The sequence below is a fragment of the Cladosporium halotolerans genome (genome assembly GCF_011745625.1).
Source record: "Cladosporium halotolerans strain TM138-S3 chromosome Unknown Sca6, whole genome shotgun sequence".
Classification (NCBI taxonomy): domain Eukaryota; kingdom Fungi; phylum Ascomycota; class Dothideomycetes; order Cladosporiales; family Cladosporiaceae; genus Cladosporium; species Cladosporium halotolerans.
In genome coordinates, this window is record NW_027191457.1 from 300,379 (window position 1) to 322,973 (window position 22,595).

Sequence of the window (22,595 nt, forward strand, 5' to 3'; positions counted from 1 at the left end):
CATGCGTCTACTCAACACACTCTATACTTACTCGCCCTTGAGCTTGTCCTGCTTGACGGAGAAAGCCATCTCGAGCAAGTCGCCCTCCTCCTTCATGTGGGTGGACTTGAGACCAGTGGCGACGGAGGCGCTGGGGTTGCGGCCGGCGTACATGACGTGCTTCCTGTCGTGGTTCTGGGTGTTGTTGAGCAGGGTCTCGATTCTGGGCTGGGTGAAGGACCAGGCGCCGGCGTTCAGAGGCTCCTCCTGGCACCAGACGATGGTCTCGGCGTTGGGGTAGGAGTCGAGGTTGTCGCGGAGCTGGGCCCAGGGGAAGGGGTTCAGCTGCTCGATGCGGGTGATGGCGGTGTCGGTGATCTTGTTGGCCTCGCGGTGCTTGAAAAGGGTGGCGAAGACCTGGCCGGTACAGAGGATGACGCGCTTGATCTTCTCGGGCTCGTCGATCTTGAAGGCGGCGTCCTCGGCGTGGTGAGGGTCCTCGATGATCCACTTGAAGTGGCTCTCGCCGGTGAAGTCCTCGAGGCTGGAGCGGGACAACGGGTGACGGAGGAGAGCCTTGGAGAAGAAAGAGATGAGAGGCTTGCGGAACTGGCGGTTCATCTGGCGACGGAGGATGTGGAAGTTATTGGCGGGGGTGGTGCAGTAGGCGATCTGCATGTTGCAGTCCTGGTGCTGGCGCTCGAGGGCCTCAGGGCTGGGGAAGATACGCGGGTCCTCGTTACACAGCTGCAGGAAACGCTCCATGCGGCCGGAAGAGTGCTCAGGACCCTGGCCGTCGTAACCGTGAGGCATGCTCATGACGAGACCGGAACGCTGGAGCCACTTGACCTCACCAGAGGCGATGAACTGATCGATGATGCACTGAGCGTTGTTGGCGAAGTCACCGAATTGAGCCTCCCAGATGACGAGGGCGGTGGGCGAAGAGAGGGAGTATCCGTACTCGAAGCCCAGGACACCGAACTCGGACAAGCTGGAGTTGGAGATGCTGAAGGTACCCTGGTCCTTGCTAACGTGCTGCAGAGGAGTGTAGGCGCGCTCAGACTCCTGGTCGTGGACAACGGCGTGGCGCTGGGAGAAGGTACCACGCTCGACATCCTGACCAGACACACGCACGTGGTGGCCCTCCATGCAGAGCGAACCGAAAGCAAGAGCCTCAGCGGTGGCCATGTCGATGTTCTTACCCTCGGTCACGGTCTTGGTGCGGTTGGACAAGATACGCTTGAGGTTCTTGTGGACGTGGATGTCCTCCTTCATCTCACCAATGACCTTGCTGATGTGCTTGAGGTCGTCAGCAGCGACAGCGGTGGGCAGGTGGGGAAGGACCTCGGTGGCAAGCTCCTTGGGAGACTTGAAACCGTTCCAGGCGCTGGTCAGCCACTCCTTGGCGGTAGGCTGGTAGTCCTTGGATCTCGAGAAAGACTCCTCGAGCATGCCCCAGACCCACTTCTTGTGCTCATCAATGTCATCCTTGGTGAATGTCTTCTCCTTGAGAAGCTTGTCAACGTAGATGTCCATGGAAGGCTGCAGCTCGTTGATGCGCTTGTACATCAGAGGCTGGGTGAAGGAAGGCTGGTCAGTCTCGTTGTGGCCCTGCTTGCGGTAGCAGACCATGTCGATAACGACATCCTTCTTGAACTCGGCACGCCAGTCAGCAGCGAGCTGGCAGACGAAGTTGAGGGCCTCAACATCGTCACCGTTGACGTGGAAGATAGGAGCATCGATCGCCTTGGCGATGTCAGAGCAGTAAGGGGTAGAGCGAGAGAAACGCGGGTCGGTGGTGAAACCGATCTGGTTGTTGACGACAATGTGGATGGTGCCACCAGTCTGGTAGCCAGGGAGGTTGTGGAAGCCCATGGTTTCGTAGACGATACCCTGACCAGCGAAAGCGGCGTCACCGTGAAGGAGGACGCTCATGGCGCTGTTGGCGTGCTTCTCGTCGTTGTTGTAGTGGAGGATGGCACGGGTCTTGCCGAGCACAACGGGGTCCTCAGCCTCCAAGTGAGAGGGGTTGGCGACAAGAGACAGCTGCACGCGCTTGCCGGAAGGCGTGGGGCGCTCGAAGTTCATGCCCAAGTGGTACTTGACATCACCGCTGCCCTCATCGGAAGGCTCAGCGCTGCCACCGAACTCAGAGAAGATGGACTCGTTGGGCTTGCGGACGACGTTGGACAGGACGTTGAGACGACCTCTGTGGGGCATGCCGATGACGATGTCCTTGACACCGTAGTCGACAGAGCGGTCAATCAGAGCCTTCATACCAGGAATGAGGGACTCGCCACCCTCGAGACCGAAACGCTTGTCGTTGGGGTACTTGGTAGCGAGGAAAGCCTCGAAAGAAGAAGACCAGATCATGCGGTCGAGGATGCGACGCTTCTCGTCGACAGAGTACTTGTAAGGCTGGGGAACCTCAACGCGCTGCCTGATCCAGTCGCACTGCTCGCGATCGGGAATGTGGATGTACTCGATACCGTAGCTGCCAGAGTAGATCCTCTCGCAAGCGTCAACAATCTCCCTCAGGGTCATCTTGTCCCTGCCCTCAGTCTTAAAGCTGGGCAAGATACCCGGGCCGAGAGAGAATTCCTGGTCCATGTCCTGCTCAGTGAAGTTGTAGCTCTTAAGGTCCAACTCTTTGGGCTTGCCGACGCCGAAGGGCTGCTGGGCCTCATTCCTGATGCCGAGCGGGTCGATTCTGGCCTTGTGGTGGCCGCGGGCCTGGTATGCGCGGACGAGGAGCTGGACCTTCAAGTGGTTGGTGACGTCGCTGCCGGCGCCCTGGCCAGGCGCAGCGGCAAAGCTGGCGCCGGGCACACCACCAGCGGGCTGGGCAACGATGCTGGGGGGAGGGACGAAGGCCTTGCTGATGGGCATGTCGCCACTCTCCATGTTCTTGAAGTAGACTTGCCATGAGCCGTGGACGGACTTGGGGTCCTCCTTCCACATCATGTACATCTCGTCGACATAGTTTGCGGTGTTGCCGGAGAGAAAAGAGTCCGAGGGGTCGACACCCTTGTCGGTGTCTTCGGCGGCGACGGCATAGTTGCGGTACTGCGAGGTCCACTTGTTGTATGCGGTGACGCCGAGTTCCGTTCTCTTTGCTACCAGAGCAGAGCGCGGCGTGCCGCGGGCGATGCTACTGAAGCTCCTCGCGGCACTCTGGCCGCTGAGGACGCGTTTACTGCATTGGGACAGCTGAGAGCGCAGCATTCTCGATGTTGCCGTTCATGCGACAAGCTGCAAGAGCTCGAGTTGGTGGATGTAGAGAGGGGTGGAGGGGAGATGGGAGATGGAAGTGAAGGCAGGCGCTGTAGGGCAAGGTGCTGTATGGGCTTGAAGTCGCAGCGGCCGGTGATGCTGGCGCTAAACTGCTCTGAGGCTCGGGAGAGGACGGAAAGCCGGGAAAGCCCAGAGCGACCGCGCTGTTTGAAGCGTGCAGCAAGCAAAGCCCTCCTGCGCAGCTGAGCCGACGGGAGCTTCAGCGCCGCGGTTTCTCTCCTCCGGCATTCCGCGACGACGTCGTCTCCTGAAAGCTCCGTGAAGGCGCTATTTGTTGCTATTACATACATGCAAGCACAGACGTTCGGCGTCTTGTCTTCGCGAACATCGCTACTTGGCTCCTGTATATCATCTCGGAGGCTATAGTACCTGTGTCTCCTGACCAGCTCGTCTACCACTTGCGTGTGTTGCTGTTGCTTGGCTGGCCAGAAGTGGAGGCTGATGACCAGCTCTTGGTCATGCCCGCAGTTCCAACGTCAGAGGCTTTATTCCGCGGCAATCGGCCGAGCCTAATTCTCGATTCGTTGACTCGTATTGATCTTGGCCCTAGGAGGCATTCATCAAACATGACCACGTCTGTGGAAGACATCTCATAAGGCCCAGATCGCACGTCTGTCACGTCTGAGGACCTTCAAGCTGGGTACAATCAAAGGCCATAGTCCAAAAAGTCATAGGTAAAAGTAAGGTGTAAGTAATGTGAAGCTATTTCATTGTCTCATGTGCATACTAGATGATAGGTCCTGTACTCCACATGCATCTGACTGTTGGCTCTGTAAGGTATAAGCACCAGGTATCTTCGCATACACCAAACTCCATCCATATACAAAGACAAAAGGAAAGGCGCATCACTCCGGGTGCCAGCCCTCCAGATCAAGCCCGCAGATATCCATCCGCTTCTGCGCAAACTCGCCGTACAACTTCGTCCAGTGCCAGTCCGCGTCCTTGTTGTCCGGCCTGGCTTCACGTTTCATCGCCCACGGCACGTCGTACTCAGGCCCGGGTAGTTTGGGGTCTGAGAATCGTAGGTATGCCACCTTGTCCAGGAAGGCGGTGGCGTTGAAATCTGATTTCGCCTCGTGGAGCACGCCGATGGAGCGGATGAGTGTGTTATCGTTGTCCGAGGAGGCGAGGAGAAGCGGGTCCGGGAATGCGGCTGGGAACCGGGTGTCGTTGAACGATGGCATGGATCCTATCCGTTCGCTCAGAGCTGCGTGCTCTGTTTTCGAGGGCTCCATAAGGAAGAGATCTTCTGAATGGACGCCATCTCCGGCAGCTGTATCTTGCAGCATCGCGAAGGGCGTTTTCTCTGTGAAAGCCAGAACTGCGTCAAATGGCGACGCGTCCAAGAGCAGCCCGGGCGTCTCTATGCTCAGCACTCGGTCGAAGTCCGTGAGCGCATACGCGCTAGCCAGAGAATACGTGCTGGACACGCCTTCCTTCGTACTTTCCACCACCGGATCGACCGGCCTCAACTCGACGCCATATCTTCTCGCCGCCATGCGCATCAATCTCCGACTCGAATCCATGAACGGGTCGCTCATGGCGCCCTTTCCCTCTTTCTCGGCGGCCCATGATTTGGGGAACAGTAGCACCTTTCGGGCAGGGCTCTTGAGTCTGTGAAGCTCGCCAAACACCATGATGGAGTTGCAGACGTCGTGATGTGTGCGCGCCAGCTGAACGTGCGCAAGTCTCTTCCAGTTGACGTTGGTTCCTGTGTCTTCCGTTCTCATGAATTTCTGATATGCGACCCGTCCCTGACTGCCTATGCTACCTCCAAACATTCGAGACGGCTGTATCGAGTCGGCGAAGGGCGTTTGAACGGTGAGTGAGGGCGGCGCCTGTGGGACTCTGGGTTTGATGGCATCTTGAAGGTCTTTGACTGTTCTTTGCTGGAGGATGTAGCCAGAAAGGAACAGGATGACTGTAAAGGTTACGACTGGCGGTCAGACGGTCAGTAGGAAGCTCAACATTCGTCATCCTTTAGGACCGTACCTATGGTGGATGTGATAGCCACGGAGACTTGACTTTGGGTGAGCAGCATTTTCCCCTGCGGCACTTTCTGGCCGAAATACCCTCCAGGATAGCGATTGCACTCAGAGTATCCTGAAGTACACAATCAGCCATGACGTACCGCGCGTAGGCCTGTCAACTTTTCTATTTATGTGTCGGAGTTGGCTGAGCAACGCCGCTTCCCCGCGAAAGTCGTCGTCGGCCTGTTTCACCAGCCAGCCCAGATTCTGCCATTCCGCCACTGACGATCAGTGCCTCTCCAACCTTACCGATCCCGGATCCTACCACCCTCAGCGCTCCAAACCATGGCGCACCAGGCTGACGCCAAACGCGCGCTGGACGAGCGAGGCTACACGGGCGCACTGATCCGCGGCGACAACCCGCTCAAGCTCTTCGAGAAGCCCGTGCGCGACCGCATCGTCGACTCGTACTACTGGAAAGAGCAGTGCTTCGGGCTCAACGCCGCGACGCTGCTGGACCGCGCGGTCGAGCTGAGCTTCATCGGCGGCACGTACGGCGTCGCGCAGAAGCCCACGCCCTTCCTGTGCCTGGCCTTCAAGCTGCTGCAGATCACCCCCGGCCGCGAGATCATCATGTTCTACCTCGAGCAGGAGGAGTACAAGTACCTGCGCGCGCTGGCGGCGTTCTATATTCGGCTGGCATGGGAGAAGGATGAGGATGTTTACAAGACACTGGAGCCATATTTGAACGATATGCGGAAGCTGAAGAGGCGCACGAGGGAAGGCTGGGCTTTGACGTATATGGACCAGTTTATTGATGATTTGTTGATCAACACTCGCGTGTGTGCTACGACTCTGCCGAAGATCAATCCGAGGTTGTTTTTGGAAGATGAGGATAGGCTGGAGCCTAGGGAGAGTGCTTTGGGAGAAGAGCTTGAGGAGATGGAGAATGAGGACGAGGACGCCGGAAGCGAAGGTGAAGTGGAAGAGGTTGCGAATGGTGATGCGGCAAGAAACGGACGTTCAATTTCTGAGCAGAGAGAGCGAAGTGAGGAGAGGTGATCAGCATGGAAAGAGCCCAGAGGAACAACCTCATCACAACTCAATCGCGGCGTCCACGAGACAAGTCTGGAAGCCATAAATGGCTGGATGGCGAAAGTCTGGGAGTCCGTTCTACGGCCTGACACAAACGCCTTTCCGCTGAAGTCTCTCAGTCACGTCGCGGATTTGACATGCCTGGCCGTCCATCTGATTGTCGAATATGCTCTGCGGTCACAACGGAGACAACGCTAGGCTACTGGGCAACCCGGAAAACGCGCGTGAACGTCACAACTCAGGACAGCATGGCAGAGAAACCAATGGTTGCTGGTAGCAATGTTGCAGTGTTTCCGAAGGAAGCTCACAGCAGCTTGTTCATGGGCCGTATGGAGCCGCGGGCGTCCTTGTCTATGTTGGCGCCAACGGGAGTCTAAGAGCACGAGTCTGAAATTTGCAGGTTTTGACGGCAGTTGATTTAGGACATCGTAGCATACCGTCTCGGCGGGCATTGGTGCCGAGAGGGCCATTTGCCCTACTTGGGTTGGCGTCAACGCCGAGCGCTGCAGCTCCACGTGGCAAAGGGATGTAGAGCATGGTTCATCTGAGATGCTGAATACGGCGTGAACAGCCTCAGAGAGCTAAGCCGGTGGAAATGAATCACCCCAAAAAGTGCTACCTCCAAAGGTCGTGCACTTTACAGAATGCTCGACGTGGTGTGGACACGAGGTTGAAATAGTGAAGAAATGAAGCAGTCTACCTATATCACAGAAATGCCCTGCGCACATTAATTTTGTCAAGGATCGACCGGGCCTCGACGGAAGGGACGTAGCGGACACGCAGGCTTCTAATTGCAATGTCCTCAAGTCTGGGGCGCTGAGGGTGTTCGTGGCGGAGAGGGCGCCAGCGTACCTGGCATTAGCTGTACAATAGACCAGGTATATCATTGGCTGACACTTCGTGGGCGAATAGACGCTGTTGCGGCGTTTTCGAAGAGGGTGAAGTTGAGATGAGGACTGCCTGATTGGGGAATTGTGGCGTCTGCACGTGGTGAGCGCAGCCGAGCTGGCTCTGGCGCCAGAGCCGTTGTCCATTTCCTCACGCGAGGCTTGAACTCAACTTCCTGCCCACCTCTCTCCTATTGGAACCAGCGTCGGCTATACCGCGAACGATCCGAATTCAGCTTCTAAGCTGCTATTTGGGCACTTTTAGAACAGAGGCCGGAACGCATAGGGCTTCGCTTGTGGGGGTCTGACCGTTTCTTCCTCAGCAGCTTGCGCCTATACGACAATCTTCTGGCCTCACTCGGACGCGCCGAAGGCCAAACAGCTCTATCGATCTTTCCTAATGACATGGCGTTTTCTTCGCCGCCCCGTCACAGTGCTGAAGCCAAGCGGTCGAGCTCCTGGCGTCAGTTCTGTCCATTCAGCGTCCTACCGTTGACTCCCGAGTCCTCACCACATGCCTCCAAACCGTCGTGACTCCGGGGAAATGGTGGCTTTCTGGAGCCATAGCCGTCGGTAAGTTTGGTTCCGGACACGCTCCGCGAGACGCCACGCGCTATATTGGTCGCGCGATGGAGAACAACCACAATCACTAGCTTGCGGCTTGCACGGCAAAGGTGGGAATACAACTACCTGACTCGCCCCCCCTTATGCTCCTCATATGTTACCGAAGCGTCCTGTCTCACTTTATTTTCCTTATATCTGATCGGCAGCTGTGCTCCTCGTTAATGGCGCTATTCTCTGGGACAAAGTCACAGGCCAGAAGGCCAGCGCAGGAGGGAGATGAGAAAGAGAACTATGATGGCATTGCCCAGAAGACAGACACGCCTCCAAGACAAGCGCTCCAAGACTTTCAGAATAAAGTATTCGGAACTCCAGCCGTGAACAGTCCGGATTTTAACACAAGAGACATCTCGACTTCATCAAAACGACCAGAACAAAACAGTCGCCCATCATTTGACCACACAGGGCAGGTGACTGAAAATGAAAGCCGCCGGAAGGACTTTGGAATTTACCAATTTGATCATGATCAGCAAGATTACTTGGATCCGCGTTCCTCCGGCGACTCAGGATATTCCTCTGTAGGCGCTAATTCTCGCGTTTCCTCTCGGTCCACAAGCATGAAGCACAACCGGCAGGAAAGAGACCGTTCTCCTATGTCGACAAAGGCTGGAGTCGGCCAAGATGAGTCGACACCGTCGCTGATTGTGCTGAACGGTCTGAAGGTCAATAAGCGAGGCCTCATACTGGACGAAGAAGGAGATCCTATCGGCGAACTATACGAGGGCGACATCATCGACTGCGTCCGTCAAAAAGCTGATGCTTGCGGCAACGTTCTGGACGAGTATGGCAGAGTTGTCGGCCGAGTCCGTGCTCTACTTGTCGGCCCGCCCTCACCAATGCTTCGTCCTCCCACGCCTCGTCTGAGCAATACTGAACATTCCATGCGCGACTCTCCAGTGCCCTTGATCCCCGCGAGAAGTCTGACTACTTTATCCGATCAGTTTGCGGAAGACGAAGGCCACTTCCCACGACGCCAGGTGCAGACAATAGGACAAAAGCTGGTCTTCAAGGGAGATCCATTGTTCCCAACGACAGCACAACCAACAACGCACCAGCAAGACGCTGGGCATCAAGATGAAGGCTTATTCATACGAGACACCAGCACTTGTGACCGTTCCGCTCAACCGACAAAGTCGCGGCAAATTGGCCATGATAACAATCTTCAAAAGCCTCCGTCACATCTTCTCCCTGTTGCGGCCAGCTCGATGAGACGATCAGAGAGCCCGTCTTTCGACCTTGAGCCAGACAGCACCGCTGAAATTGTTGCCTCCTACGAAGGCCTACCGACTTCTGAGAAAAGCACTACTACGGCATTGTTAAACGACCAACGTGCCGTCGAAGAAACTATCGCGGAATGGGACCAGACACTCACCGTACGAAAGCAGAGGGAGCGGCTACAGCCTGTCGCAGCCCCACAGAACATGACGGCGGATGACGATGTCTCTTCAAATACAGGTGCCATTGTGTCTATTAGACAAAAGCAGGCGACAAGCACTGATCGCAAATCAGAGGCTCCCCGCTCGTCTCCAAATCCATCTCTGAAACGTAGTAAGAGCGAGTCAATGCTCCACGTCGCTGATCGCCCGCCTGTCTCTGCTGTCCCCGCTGTCCCTGCAATCCCTAGGAACCTATCGCACATCCAGAAGCCAACGTTCGCAAACGGCAATGCTTTCCTAGCTACCGCGCCTGGTCAACCTGGAGGCTCAAACTTGACACCGAATGTCAAGAGGCCTCCTCCACTCTCCCTCCCAAGGAGAGGTTCTTTCGGCGACCTGCCCCGAAGCAGCTCTCTCGCCAATGCTCCTCCGAGGCCGGGAATACCTGCCCGCCAGCTCACCGCGCCAGACTTCTCAAAGTCAATGCAGCTGGGCATAGCAGCTCTCGAGGCACAATCGCCAATTCTAAGGCCCCGTACGCCAGGGTCGACGCCTCTTATCAGCAGTCCGCTTAGCAGCCACGGTAAGACACCCTTTTGCCCCCGAGTTGTGGTCAATCAAAGAATACTGACGTATCTTGCTCAGAGTTCACATTTCCAGAACCAGATGATGGTCGAGTATCAAGAGACTCAAGGCGGCCGTGGGCTCGATCTCGCTCCAAGAGCGTCAGCACCGTGGCAAGCTCCAAGACCGCTAGAAGGGTCTTCGCGCATGCAGCCAGGGTCACAACGGACAAGGAGGTAGACGTTATCGTTAACGAGCTTCACGAAGACACGACTAAGATAAAGAAGAAAGGGATTAGGGCATGGTTTGGATGGAAGAAGTAACGTGATCGGAGAACGCTACATAGGCGGATAAAGTGAGTGGAGGTCGTTTGATTCGCCTGGTGAAATCCCTTGTTCGTTAGCGATGAGTCCGATTTTCTTTCTGGCCAGCAAGTCTTCGCGTTTTCTCCATGCAGCAACTGCACTAATAAGACATAATGTCTTAAGGTTGCAGCCTCACGTAAACTGAACCGTCCGACACACAGACAGGCTCGTCTTCATCGCACATGTCGAATTCGGTCGTCCATTGTTCCACAAATCTTTGTTATTGATTCCATGATGAAAGAATATCACAGCATCAAACAACAGTCTTCTCATAATGATTGCAATCGGTCTGCGTGCTCTGCAAGCATTGTACCACAGCATCTAATTTATGTGGATCTCCCGCCATCCAGATCTTGACGAGCTGCACGAAGCCGCGCTAGAGACGCCTGGATGCCGACCTAAACCCCATCAGTCTCTACAACCGAACTCAGGACCCCACCATGCCACCAACCTGCCGCCAAGGGCCAGCCTAGCGATGTTTTTTCTCGACAGCTATATTGCGCGCGAGAGCTTGTCTTGCGGCTCTGCTTTTGTTTCGATACCAACAAATGCTGTGATCAATTATTTGCTACTGCGAGCGACTTCCTGGAGTCTTTGCGCTCGCTGCTGGTTGGAAAGGCTCCCGTAATAATTCTTTAACTGCGTTGCCGATAACCATCATTTACTGGATCCGAAGTCTGGCTGATTACTGCCCTCAGTCATGTCAGCGAATGCAAGGGAAATCACCTCTTCGAGGGCGTCTCACGAGGACGATTCCGACATCCATCGCGCTGGAGTCATGGAACATTACAGCGTCCAACCTAAGGGCTCTTCCCATCACTCTTCCGTCGGCGAGTCCGCTGGCGAGGCTCGCCATGGTGCTGTTGAGCTCGTGGATTCGGATCCTAGCAACGGGGGCGATGGTCGAGCACCGGCTGGGACCGTCGCTGCTATCGAAGCCTCCAAGCCTGGCCGCTTCTCTTTCCTGCGGACGAAGCAATTCTACATCGTCTTGCTGATTTCTCAAGCCCTTGCCGTGGCCATCACTGGAACGAACACGCTCTCGTCTCTCCTTGCGAACGAGGGTACGAGTATCCCGGCCTTCCAGACCCTGTTCAACTACATCTTGCTCACTCTGATCTACACGTCTTACACCCTGTACAAATACGGCTTCAAGGGCTGGTGCAAACTCATTTGGAAAGACGGCTGGCGCTACTTCATTCTCGCCTTCTGCGACGTTGAAGGCAACTACTTCACCGTCCTCGCCTACCGTTACACGACCATCCTCTCCGCTCAGCTCATCAACTTCTGGGCCATCGCCGTCGTGGTCATCATCTCCCTGATCTTCCTCAAAGTCCGCTACCACATCGCGCAATACGCCGGCATACTCATCTGCTGCGGCGGGCTCGGCATCCTCGTCGCCTCAGACCACATCTCCGGCTCCAACGGCGGCCAGGCGCTCGACGCCGTCAAAGGCGACCTGTTCGCGCTACTCGGCGCGAGCCTGTACGGCTTCACGAACGTCTTCGAAGAGTTCCTCGTCTCCAAGCGGCCCATGTACGAAGTCCTCGGTCAGCTCTCCTTCTGGGCGATCCCGATCAACGGCGTGCAAGCCGCGATTTTCGATCGCGCCTCGTTCCGCTCTGCCACTTGGAACTCGGCCGTCGGCGGCTACCTGACTGGTTACACGCTCATCCTGACCATTTTCTACTCCGGCGCGCCGATCGTGTTCAGAATGGCGTCCGCTGCGTTCTTCAACATCGGTCTGCTGACGGGCAATTTCTGGGGCGTCGTTGTCGGTGTCAAGGTGTTTGGCCTGACCATTCACTGGATGTACCCGATTGCGTTCGTGCTGATTATGGTGGGCCACTTTGTGTATTTTGGCACTGAGGGCGTGCTTGGTGAGGCGAGGAAGCCTTGGCTGGGCGAGAACCAGGAGGGCGGAAGTGATGGCATTGGTACCGCCAGGAGAAGGGTGGAGAACCCGAATGTGATGGTTTAATTTTCGAACTCGGGGTTGCTAGTGGCAATTGCACGATTGACAACGCGAGCAAACGAAGTCATGCTTACGACACGAACATACAGGATATGGCGCGTTGAACTCTCTGCGATTTGCACACCATTCATCTGAACAAGTGAATGAAACGATTGCTACGTACTCTAAAGGTTATAGACGAAGCCCAACGCCTTGTCGCCTTCTTTCCCATTACTCTCGACTCCCGCCTCCCTCAACCTCTCCTTCTCAGCATTCCGCGACCGCAAAGCCCACCACATGCCCACCACACATGCGAGCGCAAGGAACTCAGTCGCGGCGCTGACCGCATTGCCAACCAGATACCGCGGCGCGTCCGCCGAAGGGTAGATGTTCGACGACGCAATGCCCGAGATGTTTCCCAGACAAATGAACAGCGGCACGCCGACGCTCCGCTTGTAGTCCGGCGCCAGGTTGTTCGACACCCACGTCAGCAGCAAGCAGTTGAAGGCATAGATTCCACCACCGCAGAGGAACATCGCGGCGTAGCCCGCCGCATGGTTCGCGGTGCTGCACGCGATGATGTAGCCCACGATGACTGGCACAGGCATCACGAGCAGCACGGGCACGCGTCGCTTGAGCCAGTCTGACGTGCAGGTCGCGGTCGCCAACGTGATGGTCGCGAGCACGTAGACCGGGATTGTGAGGTAGTTGGCTTGCAGCGAGGTGTAGCCGAGGCCCTTGATGATTGTTGGCAAGAAGGTGCCGAAGCCGAAGAGCGGGATCGAGCAGCAGAAGAGGCAGATGGCGGCGAGGTAGACGTTGACGTCTGTGAGGGCCATTTTGGTGTATTTAAGCGGGTTCTCGTCGTTGCCTCGGTGGGCGATGTCGCGGTGTTTGCGGGCTCGCATCATCTGTTTCTCTTCGGCGTTGAGGAACCAGGCATCTTCGGCGGTGTTGGGCAGTAGCAACCAGCAGATCCCGCACAGCCCGATTGAGGCGGCACCTTCGATGATGAATAGCCATCGCCAGGCTTCAAGGCCTAGGCGAGTTCCCATGCTTTCAATGGCGAAAGCAATGAGACCTCCAAATGCGCCGGATAAGCAGTTACAGCCGTAGATGATGGCGTTCCGTTTCGCCTGATCCTCTCTGGCCCAGATGGTCGAGATGATGAAGACTATGCAAGGGACCAGGCCAGCTTCGAATGCGCCTAGAAGCACTCTGAGAGCTATCGCTTGACCGTAGTTGTGCATGAATCCGGTACACATCGTGATGACGCTCCAGGATACCATCGCGACACCAAGGACATGTTTGGCGCCATACCTTTTGACGGCCATTGTCCACGGTGTCTCCAGCACAACATAGGCTGGATAGAAGCAGGTCGAGATGACGTTGAATTGGTTCCCTTTGAGTCCCAAGCCATCTTCGAAGCCGAACACTTTCGCATTGCCTGATGGATCGAGTGTCAGCGTGTGTTCGTATGGGATCGCCGAATTGTTCGCAAGCGCACCTAAATTGGACCTGTCTAGATAGGCGAGCAGAAGGATAATCGTCAACGGCGGCAGCAAGTACTTGTCGAACTTGCGTAGCGTGCGTCGTTCTAATACGGGATCAAGCTCAATTGCAACTTCTTGGATGACGCCCGGTGATACATCGCTGGTAGAAGTGTTCGAACTATCGATCTTGATCTCTGATTTCGACATCATGATATCAACAAAAGCTCGAGAATTGGCTCAAGGACGGTGCGGGATCATCGGTGAAGGCGAGCATTATAAACCCATCTTCTGTTTAGTCGGGTGAGCACGTGTTCCCGTTTCCTGCCGCATGAGGATTTGAATGTGGATCTGATGCACATGGCTTGATAAGACTAATGTTGCAGCAATATCGTGATAGACACGCAGACACATGCCGTTTTGGGCGATCTTTCTGGAGTAATGGATTGCTAAACGGTTGATCACTATCGGCTTATCAAGATAGCAGATCCCGACGAGTTGGCCGATTGAACGATTGCAAGTTCCGCATCAACGCAAAAAGCTGGGGATGCTTGGCTGACAGGCGCTTGACTCTTGCTTGGCCTTTTCTTATGTTGTATAGAAACTCGAACGAGCCTGACTCCATCGTCGTGCGACGAACGTCGCAGACGGCTCTGGCATACTGATATTGTGCGGCAAATATGGGTAGCCTATCTGCGATGGAACTTGAGAACACGCTCCTGATCTTTCATTTCCAATAATGGCGGGCAAATGGGAACTCGAACCTCTGCTATAAGCTGGACTGTGCTCGTATCTAAGACATTACAGATGTTCCCGGTAAATGGAAACCAACATCACCACGAGATCGGAACGGGCGTGTTTGCCACCCATCGCTTGTCGACATCCGATCGCGACAGCCAGACGACATCATCACCGACCCTTTGGTAGAAGATCCACAGAACAGAGAGGATCTGTACGGCATCCATACGCGTTGCTGGAAGTCCGGAAAACGTAGGCGCGGGCGAGATGTCCAGGTCGGAGCTGCGCGTGTTGTTACCGCCCCACGTCACGCCAACGACTCTCACCTGGTTGGTTGAGTTGTCTTGGAAGACAATGTAGTCGGCTGTGATGGAGATTGACGACGCGGATTGGACGCCGTCGACTTTGAATGCCGCTAGGGGAACAGTCAGTCACGAAGCGAACAGATTAGGCGGTGAATTAATTACCTTCCTGCCAGTTCGACAAGTCGTCGCCCGCTGTGCGCTGGTACCAGAACTCGATCTGGTTGTTCAAAGTTACCAGTCCGAGGTGTGTGTTTGATCCATCGCCGTCTCGACAGCCGACGTTTGCGGCTCCGTCGTAGTCCTTCCAGCTGTTTTGCCAGACCCAATTATCCTCGTCGGCCCACAAGAGATATTCCTGGATTGTCGTCGCGTTGGAGGCGTAGAACAGCCGGACTGGGACACTCGTATTGATACAGCTCCAGCAAGCCTTCAGTCCGACCAAATCAGCCCCCCACGCCCTTAATCCGGCCCTGTAGATCGATCCCTCTGTCCAGCCCTCGGTTGTGTTCTCGCTGTTGCTAGATCGTTGCCGAACGAGGTTGTCGGAATCGATATCTGATCAAACTGTTAGCAAGTCTCGCGAACACGTCTCGCGCAAGCGTGCTGCTCCGCAGGACGGCATTTGGGGGTTTACGGCGACTCACAGAATACATTCCAGTAGCTCGTCCCATTCAGCATGTACTGCACCCCGGATATCGGCGTGCTGTTCCTGACGTCCGTGGCGACCACCAGCGAGCTCTGCGGCCCTTCTACCCATTGTGTATCCGACTTCATGCGCATCCATCGGATCTCACCCGAATAGCGCTGGAAGTACACCACGTTGCTGTGATTGTTTTCCGTCGGCAGGCCGTCCAGATCCTGAGACAGGTTTTGCCATATATGGGCGACTCCAGAGCCGTTCCAGGCGCCTGACCTCGAGTAGAATGAGGGATCGATACTGCCACCAATTTGGAGCGGCTCACTGCCCGTCGGTGTAGCTGAAGGCTCGAGCGTCGAAGAGGAGGTGGTGTCAGGGGCAGGTGATGTTACGGATGGCTCACTGGATGATCCCGAAGTGAAACCTACGCCTAGGCCTACTGCGAGCGCTACCACAAGGATCACCATGGTTGCAAATACCCAGAACAACTTTCGTCTCATGCCACATATTCGAGGATTGGTGGTTGAAGGTTGTACCGGCTAATGTCGGCCGTTGCAATGATCGCATGGGCTCTCCGAAAGCCCTGTCAGATTGCACGACCTCCTTCCATTCCTGGTTGATGACTACTTTGTCACCTTCTTCGAGGCCGTTGACAGACTGCTTGTCGGTTTCGCTGGCCGGTGCAACCTCCAGTCCAGCCTGGGTGGAGGGGTCGAGCAGTGCCGGCGGCATGGCCTCTTGTTGCTCGGGGCGGGTGTTCATCTCGACAGGTGTGGTGTGTTGTTGAGGGCAGTCACTCTTACCCGATGGCAAAATGAAGGTGTTGGACGGCAAAGACAGATTGTTCCACAGTAATATTCATTGGCCCAGCCAGGACAATTGCCTGGGAAAGGTCTTGACATGACATTAAGACCCTGGCCGCTTGAGGCTGGACACCCGTTTATATTGGCAGACCGTTACACTGCCTCATCCTTCATCAGGTGCCCAAGTCGCTAATGTGGTGGCAAAGACGCATGTTCTCAGCTGGTGATCGACCGGTGTAGACGTGCGCGGGGTGAGAGCCTGACGATTGGCACAGTGCGTGCACGATAGATTGGCTGTCTGCCGTGCGTGCAGCGTGCTTCGCCAATGCAGCGGCATGGTTGATGTCATTTGGGCGGTACGACGTTCCTAACGACATGTGAGAGCAAACCATCTATGCGCTCCATCGTCAAGGTTGTGCAGTGGGATATATGTACACGACTTTCAAGCCATCGACGGCCCCGCATGTCGTGGGCGAGATGATTATCTAGGATCAGGTCAATGATGAAGCAGTTAGCGAGCACATTTCGATATCAATGAAATTAAATTTCGATTTGCAATCTCGCGTCATGTTTCCAAAGACACTTGGAGTGCATAAAATGAAGCAGCACACCCTCCCAAATCGCAGTCCAGCTTTGTAACAACATACTCCGTCCATCGCAGCCTACTCGTCGTCCTGCATATCGACGACGGTCTTCTTCCACTGGCGCGCGGGCACCTTGCGCTTGAACAGGATGTCGATCTCGCGGTACGAGCGGCCCTTCATCTCCGGCAGGTAGAAGTACGCGACCACCAGGCAGATGAAGGCCGTGCCGCCCCAGACGTAGCCGCACTTGCCGCCGAGGTTGCCGCCCTGTATTTGGTCAGTAGAGATTCACCTAACATCGATGAGGAAGAAGAGGCGGTTTGGCTTACAGTAGGGTTGAGCATGTAGCTCGCGAGGAAGATGCAGGGAATGTTGACGATGTAGTAGCAGCCGCGGCCGATACCGGTGGTGAGAGGACGCAGGCGGATGGAGGAGGTCTCGCCGATGATGACCCAGGAGGCAGGCGCCGGGCCAAGTGTGAAGAGGACGGAGACGATGAGGCCGAGCGAGGCCTGCGCGAGGGAGGCGGCGGTCGAAACGCCGAAGGAGGCCGCGATACCGAGGACGATGAGCAGGGCGCAGTTGATGGCGGAGCCCCAGACGTAGATCGTGCGACGGCCGAGGTACGTGGTGAGGATCCAGGAGAGCATGACGAAGATGGTCTGCAGGGCGGAGGTGATCAGACCAAGGGCGAAAGCCGTGTCGGTGTCCATGCCAGCCTCTGTGGTTCGAGTTAGCATGGCGTTCTTCAATGATAGAGAAACTGGTAGATGAGACTTACGCTTGAAAAAGTAGACGGCTTGGTTGGCAATGAGGTTGCCCGTCAAGTTTTGGGCAGCGTAAACACCGCAGACAATAGCAGTACGGTAGAGATCAGTGCCCTTGAACAGCTCCAGGTGGTTGGGCTCCTTAACATCCTTCTCGAGCTCGATAGTGCGGCGCATCATTGCCACAGACTCGTGAGTATTCTGCACAAGCGTCTTGCGGCCGAGACGTGCGACGGAGCGCGCCGCGTCTTCGAAACGTCCCTTGCGGGTCAACCACCAAGGAGATTCAGGCGCGATCCACATGAGGATAGCGAGCGGGGTGGGGAACATCCATTGAAGAGCAATAGGGATCCTGGAGTCGATGTCAGCTGAGATTAGTTGGTTGTCATTCGGAGAAGCGCATACCTGTACGCGGCGTCTGCTTCCAACTGGTTGTAACGGTAGGTAACACCACCCACAATGATGGCTCCGATAGCCCAGAACATCTGCAACATCTGTGTCGCAGGGGCTCTCAGCGGAATGGGGACGATCTCGGAACAGTAGGCAGGTGCGTTGGCGATGAAGACACCCCAGGGCACGCCCTCGAGAAGCTGAGAGGCAAGCATGACCGGCAGCGAGTTTGCGAAGTAGAACACAAAGATGAAAGCATTCAAAAACATCAGAGCACCGATGGTAGCCCAACGGTAACCGATCCTGCTCGTGATGGGGCCAGCAATGCAGACGCCAATGATCGCACCGACGGGTCCGCCCATCTGGAGTGCCGATTGCCACTTGGTTTCGACGACCCATTTTTGGTCCGCGGCGCTCCAGATACCGTAATCTTCCTCGAAGGCTGGAAGGGCGATGAAGTTGCCCATCAAGAAGACACAGTAGGATTCCATGATCTGTCAGTGATGTCAGCGTGAATTCTTCCTTCGCCAACATGGATATGCAGGGAAGTGCTCACAATTGTGCAAGACATGATGAAAGCCCACATGGAAGCCATTGGGTACGCTCGAACGGCCTCTAGCACTCCCAATCGGTGTTCCGCCTGCTCTGCTTCGATGGCATCGGCCTTGAAGTCCGAGGCCTTCGCCTTCTCGTCGAGATCGTATGCATGCTCGATGTGGGCATCAGGGCCCTTGGAGGTGACATGCGACTCTGGATCGACGTTGCTCATGATGGCGGATGGTGTCCCAATGGATGTGATGTTGAAGGGGATGCCCGAGCGAGCCGTCTAACGCAGTAGGCCAGACGCAAGCACTTATATCCTGCAACCGCTCCAGCATCCATACAACCGCTCCCCCAGAGATGGAAATTACACTCTGGCGCTAGCCCAGATACTCCGCTGGTTTCCTGCGACCTGATTCGCCGGCCGCCTATACCAAGACCCACGGCATTTAGGCATGTGGGTGTCGCTTCGACCGCTCGCCAGCCGCACGACCAGGTCTCGCCCCCAAAAGAAAGTCTGGGCACCCCGCGGCTAACCCACAAACGCCCACAAAACCCCAGAACTCAACGCCACCCCATCCGGGGATGCCGCCCACATGCCGGTCTTCACCATCCTCGGGCCCAAATTACCCGGCGCCTCTGCGCGCGTCGCTGAGGTCCGGGCGATCACCACCCGCCTGCTATCGTGCCGTCGCACTAACGCCCACCGAATGCCCAGAGGACGACGACGCCTCGAAAGCCTCTTTGCGCTGATGAGAGGGGCTCGACGAGACGAGACACTCACACAGCTCAAGACGGCCCAGCGGATGGCGTTCTGAACGCTGACAACGAGCGTCACAACAGCTCCGGCAAAATTGAACGAAGCCCGAGACGGGATGGCGGCTGCTCTCGAGACAGACTCGATAGGCTTCCTTGGTAAGGGCGGCGGCGGGATGCTTGACGGCAGCAGCTCGCAGCGGCGACGAAGCGTGCGGCGCCGCCAAGCTCCACCAGCAGATCACGCGGCGCGCGGGCGACGAATGTTTCGCGCGGCCTGCGGGTCCCCTCACGTGGCACTAACGGCTTGGAAGACGCGCTTAGCAGGAGCCCAAGGCTGGTCATTACGCGCTCTAACGGAGACAAGGCTAGCAGGCGGGCGTATACGAAGCTTTAGATGAGAGGCCATGTGTTTAGACTGGGTACAACGAGACCCGCTGAGGTCTAGAGTATCATTCCGCGACGGTCAATGGCAGGGGTTCATGCACGAGCGAGTATTAAGCGAGTGAGCACGCTTTCTATTATATTACCGTAAGGCGGCCGTAGCGAGCAAGCTCCCGTCATATCATCCTCCTTCACAAAGCGAGCCACACGCCGCAAGCGCCCAGCAAAGCCAAGCAACTCCCAGACCGCCACCCCTTGCCGGACGCCGCGCCGCCAGCAAAGGGCACAACCGACTCGGTGGTGTCGCCCCCGACAGAGCTGCCCGTCGCCTGACTAGCAGGACTGTCGCCTGCGCGGCCTCCACTCCCAGTCGGCGCTAAGGCTATCGTCGTCGACTCCCCGCTCGCCACCACCAGGACGCCGGCACTCGATGGCAGGAGCGAGTAGACGACGCCCGACACCGTGACCGCGTTGTCTTCGGCCGCAGAAAGCGCGTCGACGGCCATGATGAAGCTCCCGCTCTCCTCGTCGCCTCCTCCCTGTGAGCTCGCGCCAGAAAGTCCTTGCTCGATGTACTCCGCGAGCTCGTCCGAGCCACTGCCCGGAGCGACCACGACTCCGAGGCCAGACGGCAGAGCCGAGTACGCCGTGCCGGAAATCGTGGCGGCCTCGCCGCCTGCGACGACAGTGATGCTGCCGTCGAGCACGTAGCCGTCTGCCGCGCCGTCGACGACGCTCACGCCGGGCAGACTCGTTGCTTCGGAGGCCGCGACTACCCTGCTCTGGCCGTTGGCTGCCACGGCGATGCCGCTTCCTTGCGGGAGGGCGGAGTACGTGGTGCCTGCAACGACGACGGCCGAGCCGCCGACTGCGAGCGTTTGGGAAGGGAGGACGAAGGCGCTCGGGTCTTGCGCTGCTGTGCTCAGGCCGAAAGCGGGCAGGTCTGAGGGTCGGATTGTCGTGGAGCCTGAAGCGCTGATGGCGACTACGCCGGCGTTGGAGGGCAGGGCGGAGAATGATGTGCCGGAGAGGCTGATGCCTTCGCCGCCTTGGGAGAGTGTGGCGCCGGGGAGGACGAAGGCTGGAGAGGCGGTGGTGATGGGTTTGACGAAGCCGGTCGGAGGGCTTGTGATTGGTGCAGGTGAGGGCGTGGCACTTGGTCCTCCGGTAGCAACGGGTACGATGCCGCCGTTGGCGGAAGTCCGTACGGAGAAAGTTGTAGCTGGGTTGATTGGTGCCCCGTTGCCTTCGCTTGAAGGTCCTGATTCTGGGGCTCCGTTCGAAGCAGGAGGAGACGTGTCATCGGGAGAGTCATCGCTTGGAGCTTGCGGTGTTCCAGACGGGCTTGCTGGATTTTGCGTGGCAGGAGGCGCAGGCTCGTCACCATCGTCAGGCTGTGGCGTTCCGGATGGAGTCTGCGGATTTCCTGTCGCCGGCGGAGCAGGCTCATCGTCTGGCTCTTCTGGAGTATTACTAGGCGTTGATCCTGGCTCATCAGGGTTGCTAGGGGGATCATTCTCCGCAGGCAGGTCGTCAGACTCTTCGGGTGGTGGTGCCGGAGCAGTCGTCGTAGGCTGGCTCGTAGTCGTGCGAGAAGGCGTCGCAGTAACACTATCCGCCGGCCGTGCACTCGTCGTAGGCGTCGTAGATGGACCGTCAGAAGTCCGTGTCGTAGTGCTAGGGGACGAGAGCGTCATCGCAGGCAGCTCGATCTCGTTCGCAGGCGTCAGAGCCACGGGCGGAGGGCCCGTCAGGAACAGGCTGCACTGTTCGAACACGCCCTCGTCCGGATACCAGGACGCCAGTTCGGGCATCATGAGGTAGTGCATCGACAGGGAAGCGACCGATGTCACGGTCGTTGGGCCGGCGTAGGTTGCAATGCCGTCTTTGAGGTATACGCTCGAGTCCAGGCAAGTGGAAGCTCCGGCGCTGTCTGTCGTGGAGACGTGGCCTTGCAGTCGCATCGTGTCGTTGAAATATATGACTGCGCCGCTGTTTCCCGCCACCGTCCTTTACGAGAGAGTGTTAGTATTGTCTCCATCGTCCATTCCGTGTTCATGTGTCTTACACAGTGTACGGCGTCAACTTGTAAGGGTCTATGACCTCGCAGACTGGATCGCAATTATCGTTGAGCCCTACGTTCGCGCAGACCGAAGTTTGCTGGTACGCCGTCAGAGCGCCAGAGTTGCATATCGTGGACGTGCTCGTCGTGTTGCGCGACGGGTCGACGATTTGCTGGATGGTCCGGAGGGCAGGCAAGCTGGAGTTTTGCGACCAGCTTCCACGCCAGAGATCTGTTTCGCGTAGACGTCCAAGTCAGCGTCGATGGCTGTCATACGCTTTCGAGAGACGTACCGTAGATCTGGAGGTATGTGCATGGTCCGCAGCCGGCCGAGGCAGTCGCCGTCGATGTATTCGCGAAGGACGCGAACGTCGCGCTGGTAACAATCGAAATCGCCATCTTCGCTGCCTCCTCACGCAACGCAGAAGGCAGAAACTCGTTCCGCAAACAAGACCGACACCGCGCACCTCATATAATAAGAATCTCCACCTACCCTGCTCATAAACCTTCAGCTCATCCTACCGACTGGTCTCGGCATCAGATCCAACACGTCCTACGTTCCCTAAATTGGTCGCTGCGGTTCAAAGGATTCACTCGGCTCAGCAGTAGTCGTATGCACAACTCGATGCCAAGGCCAAAGTAGACGTGCTAACTGGCTGCTATGGCCGGGGTGCTAATTTTTCCGCGCTCGTGGCGTCGAAAGCTGGATGGTTTTATATTGCGCGTGAGGCTGGACTGCGCTGCGCGGCAAGTCGCTTGAGGCTTGTTTTACGAGTTTTGAAGAGCACGTGGGTTGCTTTGGAGGCCTGATGTTGGCATTGGGATCTTGCTGCCTTAGAGAAAATTTTTATGTATTGGTAGGTGAATTAGCTGTTCTGAATCAGTAGTATCGAGCATTTGGTAGCACATTTCACGTCCTTGTGCTCGAGGTTGGTTCGCCGGATTTTGCCGCTCGAATCGCACTATTTTTGGCAAATGCCTGTTGCGCTGTGACCATGAGACACCCCTGTAAGCATAGTGATGATCTCGAGAAA

The 22,595-nt window shown here is 56.6% G+C and overlaps 9 protein-coding genes across 9 annotated transcripts; 3 read left to right on the forward strand and 6 right to left on the reverse strand.

Annotated features, from left to right (window-relative positions):
- Positions 1-27: 27 nt before the first annotated feature.
- Positions 28-3,204, reverse strand: WHR41_02438 (uncharacterized protein; the record flags this gene model as incomplete). Its single annotated transcript, XM_069371044.1, has 1 exon — positions 28-3,204. The coding sequence occupies one exon, from the start codon at positions 3,202-3,204 to the stop codon at positions 28-30; it is 3,177 nt and encodes a 1,058-aa protein (XP_069231753.1).
- Positions 3,205-4,118: 914 nt separating this feature from the next.
- WHR41_02439 (uncharacterized protein) lies at positions 4,119-5,314 on the reverse strand (the record flags this gene model as incomplete). Its single annotated transcript, XM_069371045.1, has 2 exons — positions 4,119-5,209; positions 5,266-5,314. 2 exons carry the CDS (start codon positions 5,312-5,314, stop codon positions 4,119-4,121), a joined length of 1,140 nt encoding a protein of 379 aa, XP_069231752.1.
- A 274-nt stretch (positions 5,315-5,588) lies between these two features.
- WHR41_02440 (uncharacterized protein) lies at positions 5,589-6,305 on the forward strand (the record flags this gene model as incomplete). The annotated part of the gene is made up of 1 exon (XM_069371046.1): positions 5,589-6,305. One exon carries the CDS (start codon positions 5,589-5,591, stop codon positions 6,303-6,305), a length of 717 nt encoding a protein of 238 aa, XP_069231968.1.
- A 2,098-nt stretch (positions 6,306-8,403) lies between these two features.
- WHR41_02441 (uncharacterized protein) lies at positions 8,404-10,349 on the forward strand (the record flags this gene model as incomplete). Its single annotated transcript, XM_069371047.1, has 2 exons — positions 8,404-9,805; positions 9,868-10,349. The coding sequence occupies 2 exons, from the start codon at positions 8,404-8,406 to the stop codon at positions 10,107-10,109; spliced, it is 1,644 nt and encodes a 547-aa protein (XP_069231969.1). The 3' UTR covers positions 10,110-10,349.
- Positions 10,350-10,851: 502 nt separating this feature from the next.
- On the forward strand, positions 10,852-12,132 carry WHR41_02442 (uncharacterized protein; the record flags this gene model as incomplete). The annotated part of the gene is made up of 1 exon (XM_069371048.1): positions 10,852-12,132. One exon carries the CDS (start codon positions 10,852-10,854, stop codon positions 12,130-12,132), a length of 1,281 nt encoding a protein of 426 aa, XP_069231970.1.
- Positions 12,133-12,290: 158 nt separating this feature from the next.
- On the reverse strand, positions 12,291-13,805 carry WHR41_02443 (uncharacterized protein; the record flags this gene model as incomplete). The annotated part of the gene is made up of 1 exon (XM_069371049.1): positions 12,291-13,805. One exon carries the CDS (start codon positions 13,803-13,805, stop codon positions 12,291-12,293), a length of 1,515 nt encoding a protein of 504 aa, XP_069231971.1.
- Positions 13,806-14,428: 623 nt separating this feature from the next.
- On the reverse strand, positions 14,429-16,037 carry WHR41_02444 (uncharacterized protein; the record flags this gene model as incomplete). Its single annotated transcript, XM_069371050.1, has 4 exons — positions 14,429-14,748; positions 14,801-15,193; positions 15,283-15,705; positions 15,755-16,037. The coding sequence occupies 4 exons, from the start codon at positions 16,035-16,037 to the stop codon at positions 14,429-14,431; spliced, it is 1,419 nt and encodes a 472-aa protein (XP_069231964.1).
- Positions 16,038-16,601: 564 nt separating this feature from the next.
- WHR41_02445 (uncharacterized protein) lies at positions 16,602-18,692 on the reverse strand. Its single transcript, XM_069371051.1, has 5 exons — positions 18,376-18,692; positions 17,835-18,313; positions 17,444-17,781; positions 16,992-17,383; positions 16,602-16,929 (listed from the first exon to the last, which is right to left on the reverse strand). The coding sequence occupies exons 1-5, from the start codon at positions 18,586-18,588 to the stop codon at positions 16,741-16,743; spliced, it is 1,611 nt and encodes a 536-aa protein (XP_069231965.1). The 5' UTR covers positions 18,589-18,692; the 3' UTR covers positions 16,602-16,740.
- Positions 18,693-19,690: 998 nt separating this feature from the next.
- On the reverse strand, positions 19,691-21,960 carry WHR41_02446 (uncharacterized protein; the record flags this gene model as incomplete). The annotated part of the gene is made up of 3 exons (XM_069371052.1): positions 19,691-21,509; positions 21,568-21,793; positions 21,855-21,960. 3 exons carry the CDS (start codon positions 21,958-21,960, stop codon positions 19,691-19,693), a joined length of 2,151 nt encoding a protein of 716 aa, XP_069231966.1.
- Positions 21,961-22,595: the final 635 nt, after the last annotated feature.